This window comes from Lampetra planeri, chromosome 41 (genome assembly GCF_965212315.1).
Source record: "Lampetra planeri chromosome 41, kcLamPlan1.2.h2, whole genome shotgun sequence".
NCBI classification, from domain to species: domain Eukaryota; kingdom Metazoa; phylum Chordata; class Hyperoartia; order Petromyzontiformes; family Petromyzontidae; genus Lampetra; species Lampetra planeri.
The window spans coordinates 7,971,309-7,995,075 of NC_136147.1; the positions used below are offsets into that span (position 1 = coordinate 7,971,309).

General features: G+C 45.7%; 1 protein-coding gene across 9 annotated transcripts in view; it reads right to left on the reverse strand.

Moving 5' to 3' along the window:
• Positions 1-23,767, reverse strand: part of RAPGEF2 (Rap guanine nucleotide exchange factor 2) — a 213,960-nt gene that overhangs the window by 174,701 nt on the left and 15,492 nt on the right. For all 9 annotated transcript variants that reach the window (XM_078613489.1, XM_078613487.1, XM_078613488.1 and 6 more), the window contains exon 2: positions 3,777-3,847. In XM_078613489.1, the coding sequence (XP_078469615.1) occupies positions 3,777-3,847 (71 nt within the window). The remainder of the gene's footprint in view (positions 1-3,776; positions 3,848-23,767) is intronic.

The following is a 23,767-nucleotide window of genomic DNA, read 5'->3' on the forward strand; positions in this document are numbered from 1 at the left end:
CCACTTTGTTGAGCTATCATTTGTGGCTAGGTCGCTTCCGAAAAAGAGCTAAACAGCTCAGTGGGCTTTACCTGGTGAAATAATAAATAGTTTGGCTTTGTTTAAAATACGAGTAACTTGTGTTTTGATTCCTACGTAAGTGTATGTCAGTTTGTCCATGTAAAGCCTGCAGCCCAATAAATGCCATACCCTCACCCATAATCACGACAACTCATCACGTCACAAAGACCGAATACTTATGCTTGCTGTAGAAACATGCTTTTTAAAAAAAGTATTTCAATGCCAATCTTGCCCAAAATCAGTGGCGGCTCCTGCAAAATCTCTCAGGGGGGGCAAATGTCTGGATGATTGATAAGGATAAGGTCCACCCATGCAATGGATAAATTAACAGCTTAAGCATGTAAAGGCAACTTCACTTCTTTAATATTAATGAAAAAAAAAGTGACTCTTACAATACATCTTGTTTTTTTCTATACTCACTATTAAAACAAACCACTCAAGTTTATTTTATTAAAGATTCCACTAGGTGGCGACAAATTATATTGTTGAATGAAACGTGCTTACGTATGATGACGTAAGCACGTATGATGACGTAAGCACGTTAGGGCGAGCCCTCCCGGAAGCCATAGAGAATGCATTGCAGCGCCCCCGTTCGAAAAAAAACATCTTTGAATGTAAGTCTATGGGGCCACTCGGGGCGATTCTCAGCTGGAGGGAAATCGCCCAAAAAGAGGCGGTACTCCACAGAACGTAGCATGACGCTGATTGGACTATATCCAGAGGCACAGTGACGGCTAGCGTGACTCTGTGGTTGAATGACATTGGTGGTGCGTCGCCCAATCGCCCTAATGAATAAACCGCCCCTGCCCAAAATCCATACACATCTGGACAGCGGCGTCGGTAAGCTCTGTGGCGAGTTTCATCGCGATTGAGGTTGAAGCTTTGTAGCTTTTGTGAGAACACGTGAACCCAGTAAGCATGGAGCGTCGAGCAAACCAGCCACATGCCAACGTCGACCCAACGTCAACCCAACATTGGCATGCTTACTGGGCAGTGGCCTCGTGAGGCCGGACATCATATTTCAAAAGCAACAACAACTAAACAAGTGCTCACAAATGCACTACAATGTTATTATCGGTGGCATGTAGCGAGACAATACATCACCCACCGATGATTCGTGGACAGTGAGCTTTCTGTGAATCACATTTTGTGTTTCACCTGCTGACGTCACTGGGGTATGGTGCCCGCTGAAGATGACACCGCGGAACTAACTACGGTACTCTTGGGAGAAACGTCTGCGGGCCTCGAGATTTATCAATAAACGGCGCCCTCTGGTGGTCATTCCGCTCCTCGTTTGCTCCGAGGCAGCCCTGAACTAGGGATGAACGATGAATCGATTTCAAATTGAAATCGCAATTTGAAACAATGCGATTAGCAAATCGCAATGGCTGCGATTTTTGGCGATTTGAAAAGTCCTATTAATTTCTTATTCGAATGGTTTTATTTTTGATTATTATAACTTTATTTAACTTAACAATTGTTATATGTTTGATTGTTCTATTTCAAGTTTTTTTTTTACTAAATACATATTGGAAGCAATTCGTAGATTGTAAGTTCTCGTCCTTGCATTAGAATACATAGAGCTGTTCATATTTTGATGGTATCATGTGGTAATGCTCCATCACATGTGTTTACTCTATTACACAGTGAATATTGAACTGAAGCTTGACTTTTAAAAAATGTAATCACAAATCAAATCAAATCGCAATATCTGTCAGAAAAATCGCAATTAGATAGTTTCCCCAGATCGTTCAGCCCTACCCTGAACTCGACGAAAAGCCACGCTCGAGACGACGGTCATTTCAACGCAGTCGTTGGTGATCGGGCCAAGACCCAGGGGCCGTCCACCATAAATGACGTCACGCGATTTTGGACGATTTTTGACCCCCCCCCCCCCCCTTTGTCACATGGCGTCACAAAAAGTCAGACCCGCCCTCAAATATGACGTCACAAAGCTCTATCCCCCCCCCCCCCCCCAAAAAAAAAAAACATGCTTCAAATCGCTTTAAACTATTGTCATTGTAGTGCGTATTTAATGTGGCCCTGCACTCTGATGTTGTAGGAGAAAACATTTATTTAAAAGTATATTTGATTAAGTAGAACGTGTTGTCTATATGTATTTAAAGTTGCGCATTTTGATGTGACGTCACATTTCTCAACCCCCCCCCATCGTCAAACATCGTCACAAATGTCTGACCCCCCCTCCCCCCTAGGTGCGTGACGTCATTTATGGACGGCTCACCAACAACCAGAGAGAACCCGATCAGACTCGGGTTTAATCGTGCGCGGAATGACACCGTGGGTCTGGACTGAAAAATATCAAACATCGGTGACCCCGAATCAGCGCTTGGCAGAGCCGTCGCGAATTCTCTCTGCGCTGCTGCAATTCGCAAAGGAGGGGGGAGGTGTAGTGTCGGGATTTCACTGCGCGATTCAAAAGGTGGATTCAATGACGCGTTGCCGAATGTAAGCGGCCTCTCGTGGCTGGAGTGGTCAACGCGTATGAAAAAAAATCCGCTGATTCTTACGCACGCAAATCTGTGCATCGTTTTGGCTAAGAATGCATGATAACGAATGGACGGATGCATGGACACGCCAACAGCCACCTTCTGGCATACAGACACACCAATAAACCCCAGCAGCACTTCAGAGTGCAGGCTTCAAGCTATTTCAGTGGCAACTTCGAGCCAACGTCGGCGATTGTATACGTATATCTTTTTTTTCCTTTCAAGGCCACAGTGTTCTTGGTGCAAGTGATGAGTTGTTATTGTTGATTCTAGATTTGAATCTTTTCGTGACTGAAAGGATCCATACTCTTTGGTTCTTTCAGTAAAGTCACGTAGGTAGAAAATAAATACAAATTCTAGCTGTGATTTTCACACCTGATGATGATTGCTTGTGTTGCAATCGAAACGTCGTGATTTAATGTACTTTTATTGATTTTTTTTCAATTTTTATTTTTCACCTACGTTGTTATTGTTGGTCACCTGTGTTTGTACAGCAGCAGCCGTCACCAAATAGTTTGCAAAGCTTTGAGAATTTAGACAGTTTAACGACACAAATATACTTTGTCCAGAAGAGGGCAGCATGTAACAACAATGCTTTGCGTTATTGCTTTTTAGATTCAGATAACCCTACTTTCTAATTAAACGAAGTGCAAAATAATTGCATTGTAGTGGTGTTTGCTGAACAACATTGTGTAAACCATTCATATTTACACGCTATATTATTACATTAACACGGCATTCCTGCTAACTTACTGTATCTACTCTGATATTAATCTGGATTTGAAGCTTTCGTGACTGCAGGAATCCATACTCTTTGGTTCTTTCAGTAAAGTCACGTAGGTAGAAAGAAAAAATAGATCACGACGTTTCGATCGCAACACAAGCGACCGTCATCAGGTGAGACAATATACTATTTGGTTATTTCGGTTAAAGTCACGTAGGTATAAAAATAAAATAAATCACGACGTTTCGGGCGCAACACAAGCGTCTGTCAGGTGGGAAAGCATGGCCTGCTGTTGATGCAGACTGTTGGTCATGGTGATGATTTTCATGATAATGATGATGGTGATGATGTTCAAGATGATGATGGTCATGGTTATGATTTTCATGATAATAATGATGATGATGGTGATGTTCAAGATGATGATGGTCATGATGATGATGGTCATGATGATGATTTTCATGATAACAATAATGATGCACACTCACCGAAGTTGATGCTCACGGAGGTGGGACAGAGACTCCAAGCCGTGTAGAAAATAATAAACCAGCTCCAAATCCTGTAGAAGACACAAGACTTGTTACCATCCCATCCACATTGGCATCCATACATGTATATGCACAAGCTGCAGTAGGCATGGGCACACCACAGTTAGTCAATTTGCAGATCGCGTGTGGTGGAATACGGTGCGAGTAATCCCACTGACACCAAGACATCTGTCCAGGGTGGAGGAGGATGGGTTCTAGAGCCCCCTCTTATGCCAGCAGTTGCTTGAGAAGTGAATGCACGGCTGAAACTTTGCTAGACCTTAAACTACACAAAGCTGCATATTGGTGATTCTCTATAGAGACAACAGACTTGCTCTGTCAGTCATAGCCCTTCAGTCATTTTGGCGAGAGCCAAGCGACGGCTCAATTCTGTTGGGAAAGAGCCAGGAACCTATGTAGGGTACCTTCTTCTTGGTTCTTTCGGTAAAGTCACGTAGAAGGGAAGTAATAAAATAAAATAAATAAAACATAATAAAATAATTCTCACGACGTTTCGGCCACAACGCAAGCAGCCATCCTCAGGTGAAGAACAGGTCTGTCGGGGAGACAGCGTCTGAATGTCCTGGTCTTCACCTGAGGACGGCTGCTTGCGTTGTGGCCGAAACGTCGTGAGAATTATTTTATTATGTTTTATTTGTATTATTTTATTACTTCCCTTCTACGTGACTTTACCGAAAGAACCAAGAAGATGAATCCCTGCAGTCACGAAAGCTTTAAATCGAAATCTATGTAGGGTACTTACAATGAAGGTTGCATAGCCTGACCAGAAATAGTTAATACTGTTATACCACCACTATGGGGGGGGGAGGTAGTGACCAGTGGATTTGTGGTGGACAAATACTTATATAGACTTATTTTATTCATGTGCACCGTAGCTTTGATTAATTCATTTGGGGTAAAACCCAAATTATAAACTAAACTATTTTTTATTTGATCAGGTAAGGTCCCCACCCAGCTTATAGAGTTGTTTTTCAGAAGCGACCCGGCAATAAATGACAGCTCAACAAAGTGGCGTATCGTCATGTGGAACTTTATATCAGCCAAACACTCTAAATGCACGTTTCGAAATAAACTTGAAGAGGTCAAAGTGACCGGGTAGTGGAGGGCCGAAGCATAGCGAGGCTTCAAGTTGAGGTTTAGAACAACCTGTTCCATGATTGACTTTGTCCAAGATAAGCCAACATATCAAGCACTCATCCATCCTCCTCTCGACAAATACCAGCAGCCATCGCGCCTGTTCATCTCGTCAAGGAGCATAAAAATCATCACACGAACCCCGGTCATCCTCGCAGCGGATTTTGGCTGGCCATCGAACAAATACAGTCACTGCATCGCGCGGCGCTTTCAGATGCGCTTCTGCGGCCATCTGGAACGCTCTTCTGTCCGATATTAGGAAGCCACTGGAGCTATGATTTTTTTTTTACGTTTATTGAAAACTCAATTCTTAAGAACCGCTTTTTGTATTCAGTTTATTCTCCTCCCGCACCTTCGATTAGCACTGTTTGAGTAAGTATGGTGCAAAAGAAGTTTAACATACATTTAGACACATTGCACCAGTTGCTCATTTAAGGCTGTGTCGACCTATGAGATGTCCTGAACCAGTCTGTCCGAGTTGGGTGACCCAGAAATAATTTATGCACCTGGCACACCACATCCAGTAAATCTATCTCGCTTTGACTGTAGCTGCTATTTAAATAACCTACTCTCGTTCATCTATGACCGGGAAAAGTATTTCAGTGATAAATTAAAAGGTGTTCATGACAACGGGAGTGGAGTTTTCAGCCGATGCTGCTGATGCCACTGCAAACGCAATTCCTGACATTTTATTTGTATTACTTGATATAGTTAACAGTGACAGGCTGCTATGAGATAGTATCCCGAGGATAAAACAGAAACTATTCCCCAGACATATTTAATTAGGATATGGGTGCAATACCAACGCAAGACGTTTTAAAATAAGTTTAGATGTATATATTGTATATGATTAAATAAAATACGGTACAATACAAAGCTTTCTTTCAAATAGTCACTGGAGCACTTACAAAATGCGATTTCTTTCAAATGCCAGTTAATTTCAGTTCCACGTAATATTTTATTGCATTTCCATTTTCGGTATTGAAAAACTATGCACCACATCATCACGAAACAAATTTTACGCGGTTCAAAAGATGTTATGACAACGTGACGTATTCGTTAAGTCTCATTCCCACTACAGCATCACTGTACGGCAGAACCGCTTTAATCTGTGCCAACAAATACCCATGCCTGGAAGAGCCAAACGTCAATAAGTAAACACATTAATGAACGGGTGATTGAGCAAGTAAATAAATGAATGCACAGCAAAAACAAAGGGGACCACGGACAGTCAAAAGAACACACAGACACGTGGGACAAACACAAAGACAAAGATCCCCCGTATTGCCTTTAACAGACCGTTGGGGCAAGCGTCGTTAGTGAGTGCCTATTCAGGCTGTATGTATGACTGTTGAATTTCTTTCGCGCCGTACGTAGCCAACCGTGCTAAAATCGGAGGTGCCACATCGTGTGGGCACGGCACACTGTGGATGTGGTGAGCACCACGCACAGGGCCACCCTTTAACACGCTTTTTTGTTAACTCGCTCTGTCTATTGTTGTTGTTGTCGTATCCTCAAATCTTGTAACTCAATTTTAACCCACTTCCCAATGTGGTATCGACTGCAAACTTTGTATACTTATGTCATACTGATGACAATACTATATTCTATCATAAAAAAACATTAATTTTATATGTTACGTTTCGGCTTGGGTCTAATTGTCCACGGTCAACTGACGTTGGCTGTAATTGGCCATGGTTCCTTACGTTATGGCAAGCTTCGGGGCCACTTCATGGAGTCGTGGAGTTCTGCCATATTACTTATTTGTCTCCCACCACAGCGCTGCTGGTTGCCCACCGCACCAGGTACTCATTGAAGGCCGAGACGGGTTCACAATACGGAGCTCGGACCACCACGGGCAATGGATATCGTCTCACTGCGATTCTGCTACTCGCAAACGTAGCCCTGCAGCATCTCATGATGATGTTAACACGTGCAAAAAAACTTTAATATATATAACAAAAATACCAGGCAAGGGGTCCCCCTGAGCTCCATCGCTCTTTTTCAGAACGCGACCTGGCCACAAATGACATCGCTTATCACGTGGAGATTTCTTCCAGCACACGTTTCTAAATGTGCAGGGAAAACCCGGAGGACTCGGAGAAAAATCCACCGTGACCACGGGGAGAGAGACACGCAAACTCCATATATACAGCAGCAGGCGTCAGGGTTGAGATCGAACGCTCGACCTCCTGTATACCAGGCGAGGTAGTTAACATCTCGCCACCGCGGCAACCTGATGATGCTGTTAACATGTGATGATGCTGTTAACATGTGATGATGCTGTTGACATGTGATGATGCTGTTGACATGTGATGATGCTGTTGACATGTGATGATGCTGTTAACATGTGATGATGCTGTTGACATGTGATGATGCTGTTGACATGTGATGATGCTGTTAACATGTGATGATGCTGTTGACATGTGATGATGCTGTTGACATGTGATGATGCTGTTAACATGTGATGATGCTGTTGACATGTGATGATGCTGTTGACATGTGATGATGCTGTTAACATGTGATGATGCTGTTAACATGTGATGATGCTGGACGTAATTTCCAACAAAACGTGTATTAAACATGATGGGTTGCCGAAAAACCAAAGTCAATTTGCACGTTTGCCGGCGTGACAACTTGATTTGATTGGCTCTGTCGGGTGTTGGAGGCTTTTAGTTACAAATTGATATTCATATTTGCACGATCCAACCCAAATAAAACCAATTATGAATCGTATAACGCCCGTCCTATATGTGGCGGTCGCCCATGCAAGGACTCTCCAGGCTCGACGCTGCTTAGCTTTCGATACCTGGCGCAATGCACTTCATTTTGTCATCGGCGCAACCACGACGTGACCACTTCCCTACATTCAAATTACACAAGAGGAGCACGGACACATTCAGTCAACCATGCAAACGTTGACACGCACACACACGGCGCACAAACACAATGACAAGAACACTCTGTGGGTACAAAGACCGCCTCCCGACCCATCGTTCCCTGTGTTGCCACAGATTCTGTTGGGGAAAATGCTTGTCAGCAAGCAATCCGTGGCTGGCATGGATCACGAAGGTAGTCGTGGGTGGTGTGGTGAGCACCACGCCCGCCCAGAGGCATTGGCTTCTGGTTGCCGAACGAACACATCGTAAGGTCGCACTCAAACAAACCACAATACCTCGTTGATCTAGTCAAGGAGCATAAACCCCCATCGCGCAAACTATAACCATCGAACAAAGGCGGTCACCGCATCGCGCGCTTTCAGATGCGCTTCTGCGGCCGTCTGGAACGCTCTTCCTTTCGATGTCAGGAAGCCACTGGAGCGATGCACTTTTAAATCATCATTTGGATTGAAAACTCATTTCTTTAGAACTGCTTTTTGGGGTTTATGTGTTGTCCCTCTCCGCACCTTCGATTAGCACGGTGCATACGGTGCGAAAAAAGTTAAGCAGATATACATAACTCATTGTCTTTTTTTACATCCGTGGCTGGGAAAATTTAACTCAACTTTCTGGGTTTGCAGCGCAACGCCCTTATCGCTATACACCGTCGCTCCCCAAATATAGCACACGGGCGCACACGCTATGACATGCGTAGGCATATTTGGTCGAAGAGACACACATAGAAGCACACAACCAGATAGACTGGTGCAGCACGTGCATTAAGCCAAAGGAATGTTCGTGATACTGAATTGGCAGTGGTGCACTAACACACGTAATAAATAAAAAAAAACCCATCCTGCCCGAAAGAGGAAACATCATATTTGACATGTCGGGCCAATGGCCATTCTTTATGGCAGCGAGCATGCTATGAAGTAGACCCATTCACCGAAATGTCACCATGTGCATTAGAAGCACAGACAAAACATAGAAAAAAGATCCTCATTTAGCTTCGCAGATTTTTGGGGAAAGTGCTGTTTGTGAGCAACTATGAAGGCCAGCAAGGTACACGAAGGGGTGGGTGGCCAGCACCACATCGCATCAGGTACTCATTAGAGGTCGAGTCGACCTAGGGGAGGCCCTTAGACCAGTTCAGATATGCGTCGCTGGTGTTGACTGTGAGCGGGAATCGAACTCGGGTCGCCGGGTATGTAGCGCAGCGCGTTAACCGCAATGTTACCAATCTCAATGTGAACACATACACACATGCACAAAGTCAAATATCCCCATATAGCCTTTACAGACTGTTGGGGCAAGTGCGGTTAGTGAGCACCTATGAAGGCCGACATGGCACACGAGGGGGTCGGTGGCCAACACCACTCCTGGCCACCTTTGTCTCCCTAGTGGCGTTGATTACTACACACCACAGCAGGTACTCATTTGAGGCTGAGTCGACGTAGGGGAGGGCCTAAGACCAGTTGAGATGTTTGTCACCGCTGTTGGTGGCCGTGAGCGGGAATCAAACTCGAGTCGCCGGCCTCGTAGCGCAGCGCGCTAACCGCTCCACTTCCACTCCGCACGTGAACACACGTGAACACGCGTGCATAGAGACGGAGCCATGCACACAGCCACGATTGTCAACACTGCCAAGCGCTGTGCGCCAACGGCACAGTGAGAACGTGAAACCAGACGAGAGCACACACGTGGCCAGCTGCCACCTCACCGCCCCCCTCGCCACTAACCCCACAACCCTCACCACCTCCATTCATGCCCCGCAGACAGAAGAGATTCTCTGGCAATGTGTCCACCCGCTGCCTTAAATATTCACAAGCCAGTGGCGCTGAACACAGCAGCAGGGTTCAGCTCTTCGCGCTCTGCTCCAAATGCTTCTTCGACAGCGCTGCTCAGCTTTTATCCATTTGATACGTTTCGCACATTTGGTAATCGTTTCAAGAACGGGTTAGCGGAATTGTCCTTCGCTAATTGATACTCTATTAGACATGCAAAATCTTTCTTCCCTCCATGAGCCTCGGTATAACAACAGTTACAGCATTACATATTAACGTGCAATTTGTATAAATTGCCGCCGAGTTGCAGCCGTTCCGTCCGCAAATTTGCACGTGTTACAAATTGCATTATTATTAAACAGTAAACGACCGATTCTGCAGCGCGCACAATTCTGCGCACGTATCGCAAGCGTAGGATACGATTTTATTTGGGCAATTCGTAGCGCAAGTGAGTTGCCTCCGGCATCAGGGTGCGATACCGCATCGTCAAGCTGCACGCTTTCCCAAATCCCAGGCGGCCAGTGCCTCGATTCAAGCTAAAAGCGTCGGCCCCCTTCTCAAACGACCACGGTGGTGGCTCGTTGGTGTTGGGCGAACCTTGTAAGCCCACGGTTATGAGAATTCCACGTTCCTATGGAAGACGCCAGTTTTTTGTCCACGGGACAACCGCTCCCGGTGACAATCCACTAAACTGCGCGAATCTTTTCTGACCGCTCGCGGCGAGACGATGGGCCAAGTTTAGCGGCGACCGGCCGGCCAGTCCAGGGGTCGCGTGTGGTTTTAAAAAACAAAAAGGCCTCCGCTTCGTGACGTCGTTAATTCAAAGGACCAAGCGTCTCGTATTTGAGAAAACTGCGGGTCTTCTTGTCCAATTTTTGCTTGCAGCCGACCCCCCCTGAGCTAAGTCAGTCAGTTTGGGCGCAAACGTGGCCAACTTTTGTGAGCTAGGCAACTTGGAGAGAAGCACGGACGTCAGTGTCTCGAACCCAACGTGAAAACTAACGGGAACACATTCAAGAATCACAGTTTAGAGACGAACACAACATGTATGCGATAAAATATAAACATTTGAACTTAAAATCTCATCATTTGGACTCACGTGCACTACTTATACGGTCCAAGGTCCACGTTTTTGTTACAGCTTATACCCAAGCATTGTTTGTGGCAGTATCCTCACACTGGTACCTCGAAAGCGGCATTTGTTGTTGTAAAATATAAATAAATCAAGCATCCATTATTTGAATAATATTTGATTAGATTTATTCACGTATTTTTACGTGGCCCGAAAAGCAGAGTCAGCTCAATGACAAAAAACATCGGAAGTATGGACACAAAAGCACAAGGAGGAAATACATAGCCACATAACTACCTTAGGAATAACAACAATGGACTTAACACCTCAATGTATACATAGTTTTTCAAGTCACAAAGGAATACCCCTCCACCCCCCACCTTATTTATAGCTTTGTGAGAGCGAGAGGAAAATTCCTGTTCGCGTGCACCTATTAAGAATGGTATGTGACGTAAAACAGGCAGGTATGATCAACACCATGCACAGTCCACCTGTTTCTCACACAGTGTTAAAAAAATTAACCCGTAAAAAAAAGTTTTTCACTCTAAATCCTTTATATGCGTGGCGGCTAGAGTCCTCTCGTCCTCTGGCTTGAGATGGCTGCCACCTATGGGTCAGATGATTGTCTGCCAGCATTAAGCAATTGGTAATTAAATATTTTAAAAAATTTCCCTAAACAGTGTAAAATTTTGGAAAAAAAATTTCACGAAAATTAATTGGAAAATGTCAGCTCGATTGGATCACGGGAAGTGGGTTAAAAAACGACCGAAAGATTTGCACGGTCGTAAGCAAGCAAGCAAGCACGCAAGCACGCAAGCAAGCAAGCAAGCGAACTTAATATAAAGGATTTAAAAAAAAACACTGCATGGAAGTGCTCTGTTAATCAGACTCAGAATATGTATTCACACTGGAGGAATCTGAAGAGCTCTAAAGCTCTTTTGCACAGATGTCCAGTCGGGGCAGGGGGTATAAACGTTACTACGACAATACACAAACATGATCGGAGTGCAAAGTACAAGAAAGGTAAACAAATTACCCAAACACAAACAACTCTAAACCATCCCCATCCTACCAAGCAAAGCCCACTGCAGGAATTAACTTATTTTTCAAAAGCGACCTGGCCACAAATGATAGCTCAACAAAGTGGCTCATCATTTGTCCATTGACAGCAGTAAAATTATCTAAATTAGTCTAAACGCGTGTTTCTAAATTTGGAGGGAAAAACCGGAGGACCCGGAGAAAAAAAATCCACGCGACCACGGGGAGAACACGCAGACTCCAAATAGACAGCAGGCGTCAGGGTCGGGATCTAACCCCCGACCTCCTGCATACCAGGCGAGGTAGTTAACATCTCACCACTGGGGCGCCCCTTAAATAAATCACATAAGTTCGAACTGCATCATCTAGGGCTGAGTTAACCGAGAGGAGGACGAGTCCTGCTTCATATACCCGCTTGTGCAACAGATGCTGCTTGGCTTGAGGTGGCCAGACGATGGCAGTATAGTTATGGATCCTTAAATCCATCTGTACTGAGCTTGAAGCGTCACTCCTTCGTGCGAGCGGGTTTCCTCTGGGTTCTCCGGCATCCTCCCGCACAAAGCCAAACGGTTAGTAATAGGGTTGGCCAAACATCCGCAATGTAGCATGAGACTCCTTAAAATAACGAAGTAAAAGTATTCTAAACTTCGGCGAGGCTTCCCTGCGTAAATACAAGGACATTATCATTATCGCTGCATCGCCCACGGCCAGGACTTGAACCCGAGTCAGCCGGAATCGTAGCACGGCACGCTCGACTAAAATCCAACAACTGTGGCCGACAACCGCTCCCGTTGCTCATTTTAGGCTGAGCTCACCTAGGGGAAGACCCATTCTAGGTCCCGGGGGGTGGGGGGGGGGGGGACGATTGACGACACCGACGTGGCATATTCTCGCCGTGAGTAAATAATCATCTCGGCCGAGCTGTTGGAGAAGCGAGCGTACAAATAAAACCACCCTCTTTTATGCCAGGATAGACATTTCACGCGAGACAGTCGAGCAACAGCTGAGCTTCGTGCCCCGGTTAAGCGGTCATCTCGACGTGCGGAAATCGGCAAAATAAACCGCCATCAGCCACGGTCAATTGCCCGCTGCTGGATGAAGGTCTTCCCATCTTTTGCGATCATGCGATGCGATGATCCACCTGCTACCTACGCGCGAGCTAATTTCATCGCTCCGTCTCATCGTGGATGTTCTCTCATTCTCGGGCTCCCACTCCCATCGTCGGTCATCGTCCTCTCTCGCCATGCGTCCTTCCCAAGCCGACTTCCTTATTTTGCATCAAACTCTGGCTCGATGTACACATGTGGACGTATTGGTGGTATAACACGCCGGTCCTCATGAAACAGTCTAAAATTAAAATTGTAATCGGCAAATCTGTTTATCAGTCTTTAATTGACCCTGAGAATAGGTTTTCCCCTCTTTTTCTGGCAACAAAACAGGTGTTAAGATGTTAAAACACCAAACTGAAACCTTTTACAAGGAATCATGTCTGCATTAACCACAATACTTATGGTCAGAATGCAAACAAAAACATACTTTGATAATATATGCATTGTCTTTTAAATTGATTGGTCCATTGATTGGTCCACGCCTTTTGGCGTCCTCTGGTCTAACACCTTTTGAGACTAGGCTCAAAAGAAAGCTGTCTCTGGTGTGGACCAATCAATTTAAAAGACAATGCATATATTATCAGAGTATGTTTTTTGTTTGCATTCTGACCACAGGTATTGTGGTTAATGCAGACATGATTCCTTGTAAAAGGTTTCATTCAGTTTGGTGCTGTAACATCTTAACACCTGTTTGTTGCCATAAAAAAGGGGAAAACCTATTCTCATATTTTGGTACTGGCAAAGGATGTCCCATGATTTAATTGACCCTGCCGCCAAGTTTCACGCGATTCGAAGGCTTATTCAGTCTACTCAGACTTCCTAAAAAGGTCAATACTGGCCGTGAATTTGGGTCCGGGGAACGCGATTTCTTGGGCCGACCAGGAGGGCGAACGCCTGGAGCAACAGCAGGAGCAGCAGCAACTTGCGTTGCCTTACAAGCCCGAGGTGGAACTGGAGTGTCAATCTTCGTCGTCATCTTGAACAGCCGATGGAGAGTCTGGCCAGTGAGGCGTTGGGATCATCAGGGTTAGGGTTATTGAAATGACAACAATAGATGAGGAAAAAATATAAATCTCTCATGAACGACTAAATGCTATTTAAGGTGAAGGTTTTCTTTTTTTCCCCAATATAGGGAACATAGTTCGTGAAAGGTCAGTGCTCGTATTTCTCTCACGCTAACCGTCCGGCCAAGTCTAGGTCACAAGTCAGAACACGGAGCAGCCAATCTTCATCAGGCTGGGTGCTATACGGCAACAGACTGTGAAGCTTTCGTGTACAGCTGCTCGTAACATTCGTCTTCCAACTGCTTCGACATCACGACAACTGATTTTGACGCACCGCCCCGCAAGATTTTATGAGCAGGGGTTGCGAATCGTGGGGAAAAAACATAAATATTGGGGGAATTTTTTTTTTTTACCGCTGCACTGGTATACTGTCAATACGTTCACATCTAAATCAACTAAAGCCTCCCATAAATAAATCCCTTCATTTCTTACTGGCCACCGCCACTCTGTACCCCTCCTCTCGCCGCGCCCACTGTGAAACAAACGTTGCTCCGTGCAGCACCAAGGCCTTTAAAGGAGCCTCCTCATTCCTACCCTCATCTTTCCTGATCCATCCTTTTACTCATTTTCCCAGTCTCTCTCTCTCTTATCCCTCTCTCTCCTCTCTCTTTCCCCATTCCTCCCCCACCCCCAAACATGATATCCTTGACTCCATTCCCCTTTCCGTGGTGTGGCATGGGTAAAAAAGAAAGAAAAAGTTGCTAGCATTTGCCCTATTTTTGCAATCAATTAATCAATCAAACAATCACAACACTGCAACTCCCAATCCAGTCTCTGGTACGATCCCTTCCAGCAGGCTCCGGGCCCTCTCCTCACAACTCAGCAACCAAAACCCCAAAGAAACTCAACTCGTCACCTCGCGCCCCTAGGTGACGGCACACATCCTGTACAACACAGAAGCCGTCTGCTTCTCAAGTGGAGTGTTTTGTGTTGGACCCCGGTGGCATGCTGCTATTAGCTGCGTGTTTTGTCAGCGGCGGTGGTGGTGGGCTGCACGGCTTCGCGGTTTGTTTACATTCCCACCTGACGAGCACGTGTGTGGGTTGGCATCTTTGGTTTTTGTGCACTGGGGTGAAATCCCATTCCGTTGCGTTGCAGACAAAGTGTGGTATGAAAATGCATACCACGTAAGCCAGTGGGGGAACAATGCGCGCTTACAGCATGGTACAGGGATGACGGTGACGTAAAGATCGGCGCACTACACGTACACGCCTGCTAACCAGAGTTCGGCTCCTGGACGTGCACATAAGTAGTTATTGCAATCAGCATATGTGTAATGACAAGAGAGCCTGCATGCGGTGTGAGTGGATTAGTGGTCACGGGAGGTAATGCCAGGGGAGTTAGCCTCCAGTGTGAATGCACTAGTGGCCACGGGAGGTAATGACAGGGGAGTCAGCCTGCAGTGTGAATGCACTAGTGGCCACGGGAGGTAATGACAGGGGAGTCAGCCTCCAGTGTGAATGCACTAGTGGCATCGGGAGGTAATGACACCCCTGTCATTACGGGAGGTAATGCCAGGGGAGTTAGCCTCCAGTGTGAATGCACTAGTGGCCACGGGAGGTAATGACAGGGGAGTCAGCCTCCAGTGTGAATGCACTAGTGGCATCGGGAGGTAATGACACCCCTGTCATTACGGGAGGTAATGACAGGGGAGTTAGCCTCCAGTGTGAATGCACTAGTGGCCACGGGAGGTAATGCCAGGGGAGTCAGCCTCCAGTGTGAATGCACTAGTGGCCACGGGAGGTAATGACAGGGGAGTCAGCCTGCAGTGCGAATAGACTAGTGGCCACGGGAGGTAATGCCAGGGGAGTCAGCCTCCAGTGTGAATGCACTAGTGGCATCGGGAGGTAATGACACCCCTGTCATTACGGGAGGTAATGCCAGGGGAGTCAGCCTCCAGTGTGAATGCACTAGTGGCATCGGGAGGTAATGACACCCCTGTCATTACGGGAGGTAATGACAGGGGAGTCAGCTGTGAGTGCGAAGGGACTGGTGGCTCCGGGAATGATCGAGAAGCGAGCATGGTCAGGTGACGGAAGAGGACGGTGGAGTCTGTCAGTGGAGCGAGCATCCAGAGTCAGCGAGAAGGTTCGGGAAGGGGGCGTGGCCTCGGTCGGTATATAAAAGGGAGATGCGCGGGAGACTCGGGGCTGTTGCAGCGGGGGTCTCCGCCTGATGTCAAGTGAACGCATCTTCAATAGAGTGTGTCAAGTCGTCATTACATTTGTTCATCTGGCCCGGGCTGTGGGTAGCCAGGTTGTTGAGGCTGTTAATAGCAGCAATGGAGATGGGGGTGGGGGGTGGGGGGTCCAATAATTTACATGGAGTGCTCTTGACAATATCGCCTGGGAATCGCAGCAGCATGCTTTTACAAACCCTGACTGCTGATGAGACCCAGGAGGTTGCAAACGGGTTCTGAGTTGTTGTTTTTCACCAAATACTTCTTGATAATCTTGGCCACGGATAGCCAATATAGGCCGATGGACTAACAAATGAATAAAGATTTGTATTCATATGCGGAGACACAGATTGGAATTATTGCAGGTGGTTAAAATGATCGGGGCCGAGGCTGTTTTGTCTCTGCTGTTGGAGAGGAGTGATGGCGTTGGGAGGAAGGCCGAGAAGCAGAGAGGTGCAAGAGGCAAGCACAGTGCAAACAAGGGGTGCGAACCGCGAGTTTAGCGCCAGAGAGTGAGACGAGGGGGATGGACTTTTACAAATATCGAATTGGTGACGACGGCGAGTGCGGCGAGCGGCAGAGGTGTGGGTTAGAGAGGGAGGGAGTAGAAGATGGAACCGAGGTTGCGAGCAGAGGAGGCAGGAGGAGAGAGGGAGAAGAGAGGGAGAAGAGAGGGAATACAATGGTAGGGCAGGGTGGAGGGAAGCAGAGAGAAGAAAAGAGAGGGATTTAGGTTTTGGACAGCGGTTAAGCAGTCTGAAATGCAGGGGGCATAGGGAGGGAAAGGAAAATATAATGTGGGTGTTGTCGGCAAAGAAGTGATGGGGAAAGTTAAATGAAGAAATCAAAGTTCAAAGTTCATTTATTAGGTATAGCCCTGTGAGCCATTCGGCTCTTGAATCGGGTGCAACTGCAACAAACAAAAAAACTAAAACGTGAACAAGAAAACATCTTAAAGTGACTATGCGCAAACAGAAAATCCAATGGCAGCTTCCAGCGGTGAGAAACAGAGGTAGAACAGCACGGGCCCTAAGGACAGACGACCCTTGTGTTGGACACCAGCAGTGACATGGGGGGGGGTTGAAAATAAGAGAGGAAGTGCATGAAGAGAGATAAGACTGTAGCCGGGACAGGGGTGCACGCTGGAGATACCGAGACTGGAACGTAGGGTGAGTTTAACACGTGGTAGGCTTTCGCGACCGATATTATCCATAATGTCTTTTTGGGTTAAATTGCGCAAATATAAATGTGTCGTTAAAGCTGACACAGCCAATTAGGTTTGTCACGTAAACGAAATGTGTCACTGGGTGACTAGTACAGCACACCGGTGTGTTGGAGAGTAAACCCACAAGATTTACAATTCGACTACCGTGACGTTTCACCAGCAATTGCAACCGGCGTCATCAGAGCGTGCGGTAATCGAGTGTGTAGAAGGATCAATGCGAATAAGGATTGAGGGGATGCCAACAACCGCTGTAGACTTGCATCAATAAAAGGTGTCAATACATATGACATTTATTTCCCAAAAAACATTACACGGCTTAAACGTCCCCAGAAAAGTAGGCTCTAAAATGATGAAATGAGGAAACTGCATGACCACTGCAAACCCACTTCCTGTGTTCATCCTTGAGCAGGGAACGTTCACGAAAAAAACCATGCCAACGGTTCCTTATTTTCAATATTTGTTACGCAACGGAGTGACAGACACTTGCTGCTCCGGTAACGGCATTGTAAGACGACAGATACAATTACGAGAATTCTGCGTCACGGGTCAGCCAGCACCGGCCGGCAGGGTAATTGTTCTTGATTTTAGAAGCCGGTGCCAAAAAGACTTGGAAGCCGTGTTGAAACGGGGAAGTGCATCCGTAGACAAAATAACCGACGGCTGCCGACCAAGGAACAATCTCTAAATTTCGATTTAAAGCTTTCGTGACTGCAGGGATTCATCTTCTTGGTTCTTTCGGTAAAGTCACGTAGAAGGGAAATAATAAAATAATAAAAATAAAACATCATAAAATAAAATTATATTTCATAGTGTTTTCTTTTTATTAAATACAAAATAATAAAAATAAAACATAATAAAATAATATTTTATTATGTTTTATTTTTATTAATTTTTATTTTATTATTTCCCTTCTACGTGACTTTACCGAAAGATCCAAGAAGAACAATCTCTAATTTTACTTTAAAGTGCTTTACGTGAGAAGCAGTTGAATGTGCATGCTGCACACTGCTATGCCAAATGCTCGTTTACCCGCGCAAGTCTCAGAGTCTCAAGACGAATTCTATCCTCGGTAGGTTGCTGCCGAATTTTTTCACAATCGAGGTTGGGCCACGATTTGTGTGTGTTTTCCAACTAGGCAGATTCGGAGAAATGTTTCAAACTTGACAAATACGAACGATCCATGCCTGTCACCAGCGTATAATTGCCAACACCTCTGTCATTCTGTCAACAGCCTCGACCCATACCTTTCACGCCACGTGCCCGTTCAATGCCCACTTTGTTTTCACAAGTCAAATTATATCTTTAATTTGCACTCGTCTCTACGTATGCAGAACTTCTTTCGCACAAAACGTAGCCAAACCGCGGTAATCGGACGTGTTTTATCATGCACAACTTTTAACTAGATCAATTATTTGGTCAGTGTCCATGTTTCCAGGTTTAGTTGGTTCACTTTTCGATTTAAAGCTTTCGTGACTGCAGAGATTCATCTTCTTGGTTCTTTTGGTAAAGTCACGTGCGTTGTGGCCGAAACGTCGTGAGAATGATTTTATTATGTTTATTTTTATTATTTTATTACTTCCCTTCTACGTGACTTTACCGAAAGAACCAAGAAGTTGGTTCACTTTATTCAGTTTGTTCACCCAGGGTAGGGAACTAGAAACCATCAGGAGGATTCAGAAAAATGCAACGCTATCGGAAATCACGGCGCATTGAAAAGCAAAATTGAAACGGCCAGTTGGAAAGGGAAATCCACCACCACAGCAGCAGCACCTCCTCGAAAATGAGAACACGGCCGTTCAGACAGTGCAAAATGTCAACGTTATTAGTTTAGAACGCCCGTGCTAAAATAACATTTTAACGTGGGAATTACAAACACTCAAGTATTAACAAACAAAATTCCAGTGCAATATTTTGTTCGCTATTATTTATTGCGGGAACAAGATGGTAAAAAAATCGTTAAGTAATGAGAATACAAACGCTCTACAGATTTGAAGATCGTAGCTCTGCAATGTCCCCCCCCCCCGCTCCGAGTCATACTGCGCTCTGCTCGGTGCAATGTCCCAACGTTTTCTCCCTCCACGATGGGGCCTTCTACAGGAATTTGGGTGTTCAGTTACTGAAGGAGGTCCCGCCACCACGTTGAGTGCGACGTCGGACAGCGTGCCGAACGGCGCAAGGTACAACCAGACAACGGGTTTGAGAGCATAAAGTGAATAAAAAATAATTGTATTATTTTGTATTCACTTTTTTCTTATCATTATTTTATTGTTATTATTTTTTATATCTACGTGACTTTACCGAAAGAACCAGTGGTTGACATATTTACGAACAGGCCACCTTGATGCTTTATGACAAAGCAGAATGTCAATATACAAACAGGAATACGCATATCTATATATGAACATAAATAAAAACACTTTTTTTTTTTAAGCAAACGAAAGCAATGTTTTGCTCAGATTGAAAGCATGGTACACAAAACAACGATTGAATTCACAAACAAATGCTGCGGAGAGGAGGAAACGCAGTCTAGACATGAGCCACAGGCCTACGCTCAGCAGTTACTGATATGAGACCCAAACCCCAACCATCGTGATAAGCAAGGGTCACAAACTCCAGCAAGCAATGCACTCAAAGACCCCCCTTGGAATCTGCCGTATTTCCAAAGTCTAGCGAGTGAAAAGTTGCACCGAGTTAAATTAACGATACCCAGATGGCACGGGCAGCTAAGGTAGTGCCGAGCCTGAACAGTGCTTTGATCGGCAATCAGGGTGCTTAAATAACCTGCGTTCAGGACTCTGGGGGGGGGGGGGGGCGACGTTGCTGGCAGCAGACGGCAGTGCAGAAAAATCCATCGTTGGACTCGATTTGCGCTCCCACGCCTAAAGCTCCCCGCTTTCACCAACCGCTCGCACTGACCAGCATGGTGAGGTATGGTCATATAACCCCCCGTGATCTACACAGCATGGGGGACAGGGGGAGGGGCTTCATCCAGCAGTGGATTGAAAAAAGGGCTGCGCACCTACGCGAATGACATTGCTGCTGCGGCGCTAATTGTGAATGTTGTACCTTAAAATTGCTTTTATTGAAGCCGATTGTCAATGTGTATATGAATCTATGTTGAACTTCTTTCACGCCGTACGAAGCCAACCGTGCTAATCGGAGGTGCGGGGAAAGCACAACAAACTAAACACAAAAAGCAGTTAGAGAAAAGTGAGTTTTCAAATCTAGCTGCATTAAGTTCATTAATCTTTCGTGGAATCCGAGCTTTGCGAGCTCTGTTTTTAACTGGAGGTGGTCAGCCACCAGCTTTCTTGGGGGGTGGGTAGGGCGAGGATTGATGGCAGACTGCCGGTTTTAAAACGGCTCCGCATGACTGCACTGCTACCAATCTCATCACCACACCAGCGACCACACCAGGGGTGGTGAAAACCACTGGGGATTCCAGGCCACAGGGAGCCCTAAACAGAACTTTCACACGGCCACAAATGCAATGATATCGCAGTTGTGAAATAAACTCTGCTTATCTGCGAATGTGCCTATCTACATACTTCTTTCGCACCGCTCGCAACCAACCGTGCGAATCGTGGTATCGTCATAATCATCATCATCATCCATGGTTAATCCACTGCTGGATGAATGCCACCTCTCATGATCCTGTTTCACGACAATCCACCCAGCAACCGGCACACATTCTATTGCATTGTGCAGTGTCAGTCTTTTTATTATTGCTTGGAGGGATCTTGGTTCAGTCATTACCCCCGGGGGAAACTTTGAACTTTCAAAAAAATGTTTGACAAATTACTGGCTTGGCAAAGTTTGCCCTGAACTGACCTTACGAGTGTGACTAGAATCATGTCATGAAGACGTTTAATTTTAGTGTCTTTGCCCGAAGATATGAGCACCACCGTGAAGCTGATAAGCATGCATGAGAAGACATAACACTTGCCCAAAAGTATCCCACGGATCAACCATCACAGCTTTTCTATTCTGTCCACACTACTACAGTACCACGGCGGCGAGATGTTAACTCCCTCGCCTGGTATACAGGAGGTCATGGGTTCGATCCCGACTCTGATGCCTGCTGTATATTTGGAGTTTGCATGTTCTCCCCATGGTCACGTGGATTTTTATCCAGTTCCTCTGGTTTTTCACCTCTACATTTAGAAACGTGCACTTAGAGTAGTTTGCTGTTATAAATTTCCACATGATAAGCCACTTCGTTGAGCTATCGTTTGTGATAGCCAGGCCGCTTGTGAAAAAATAGCTATATAGCTCAGTGGGGCCTGACCTGGTAAAATAAAAATAAAAACAGTTTAAATAGTTTTAAATAGTTGACGAGCAGCCCACAAACCTATAAAGTCAGTGATTTCCTGCTCAAATGAACATTGAGCTAGTTAATACTCATCTCCTGTTGACAACCCTTGAACTAGTGGTTGAAATTTCGCATTTTATCCAAACAAAACACTGACTTCCTCACAAAGTGGTACCAATTTTATCAACGGCGGGAAGGATGATCGGCTTAGTCAACCCCCCCCGCACGCAACATAATTTGAGTCCCGGACCATCCGATTGCGAGCCGCTCAGTTACTTGTAGCCCTGTGTGGGTGAAGTTCTAAATCCCTGGGTAGGATTAGTCGGGGGTGGATCCTGCAATGTCGGGATGCAGATGCTGTGTTGCCGAGAGGACGTTCCCTGGGAGATGGAACGACAATGACATGAGCTCGCGCGCGGGCACTCGTAATGTTATTCTTAGGTTTTTTCGGTAAAGTCACGTAGGTAAAAATTAAAATGAATGAAAGTAAAATAAAAATAAAATAAAAATCACGACGTTTCGGAGGCAACACAAGCTTCCGTCTTCAGGTGATGTATGAAGTGAGAGAAATTCCAAGAAAACAGTCCTTGTATATATACTGGTTGAGGGTGGGAGGAGCCAAGGTAGGCCCTGAATATTATTTTTACTTGATACAGCTATCGTGCTGTGACGGTTCCACCTGAAGACGGAAGCTTGTGTTGCCTCCGAAACGTCGTGATTTGTATTTTATTTTTATTTTACTTTTATTAATTTTAATTTTTTACCAAACGTGACTTTACCGATTAAACCTAAGAATACGAATCCTTGCAGTCACGAAAGCTTCAAATCTAGAACTCGTGATGGTGGCAGCCCTGGCAGCCGTTCATCTAGCAGTGGATTGGCCATGGCTGATGATCATGACTTATAAAATGGCATACCGCACACACCTGATGATTGCTAAACATGTAAACCTGTACTACGATGATTGTGAAGTACAAGGTAAAGGTGCAGCCCTGCAATTGTTTGCTCACTCTACTGCTGACAGAAGGGCCTCCACTCGAGGGAGTTCTGGAAAGCCCATATAAAGGGTACTTGGCCTACTTGTCCACGCTGGCTAGACATACTGGAATAAAGTGGAAGTACCCACTATTTACCCCACCACACGTGGCCTGCCGACTGACTTTGGGGCACCCATTTATACTGTTGGGTGGATAAAGGCGAGGGTAGGGGAGTGAGGAAACCTGCGCTATTGCTTCAACTTCCACGGCAGGAGACCAGCAACCTCTGGATCGTAAGTCCAGTGTGCTGACCATTACAGCCAGATCAGAGGTCTGGCAGTTTAAGAAGCCGTGGCTTAAACATGCTGCGTAAATCATTCATCTCTAGTCGTTTGGTAGACCCGGACAACGTGAGCCATCTAGAGCCCAAGGCCATATTCGTAAAAGCCTAATGCAATTTGGTCGAGTTTCCTAGGCTTCGCTCGCTTATGTGGGGCAGCGTTAAACGCAGTAGGTGGTTAATTGAGCGTGAAGCTGGGACAAAAGCGCACACAGGCCCATTCTTACGACTTTCATTATTTTTTGTGATTCAGTGAAAATTCCTGAGCCTGAAAGAGCCAAACGAATGCGTGGTCCCACACAGACAGAGACTGAAGTCAGTTTAAATAACCATGTCTCCACCGAACACGGTGTCCAGCCCCGCTCAAACCCGTGTCCGTTGACCTGTTAACTTAGGCTCACACACCTGCTTCTGTGACTGAGTTCTCTGCGGCCTGGTCCTTCCACGACTAGCCTTTAGGACTCTGTTTATCTTGTTATCACTGGACCGAATTCTCTTTCTTCTTTACTGCCGTTATCGCCGATCTCGTTTATTCGACTTGTGTTGTCTCACTGCCCTGTAATCTCTGGAAATCCTTGCATGCTCCACTTGTGTTGTTCTTTGCAAACCCCAACTTACTTGTGTTCTCTGTGCCTCGACCCTTTTCCCTGGCATACTGCTCAGAGAACCAAAGCAACTGAGAATTTGCTTGTATAAACTTGCACCGTGGGTTTATCTTAACGCTTTGACCGCGGCCAATCCTGCAGGTGAGGTTGAGAATACATCTTGAGAAAATCTAATCTGTGACTGGACTCTGTCTCCGAGTTCACCGGTTGCTG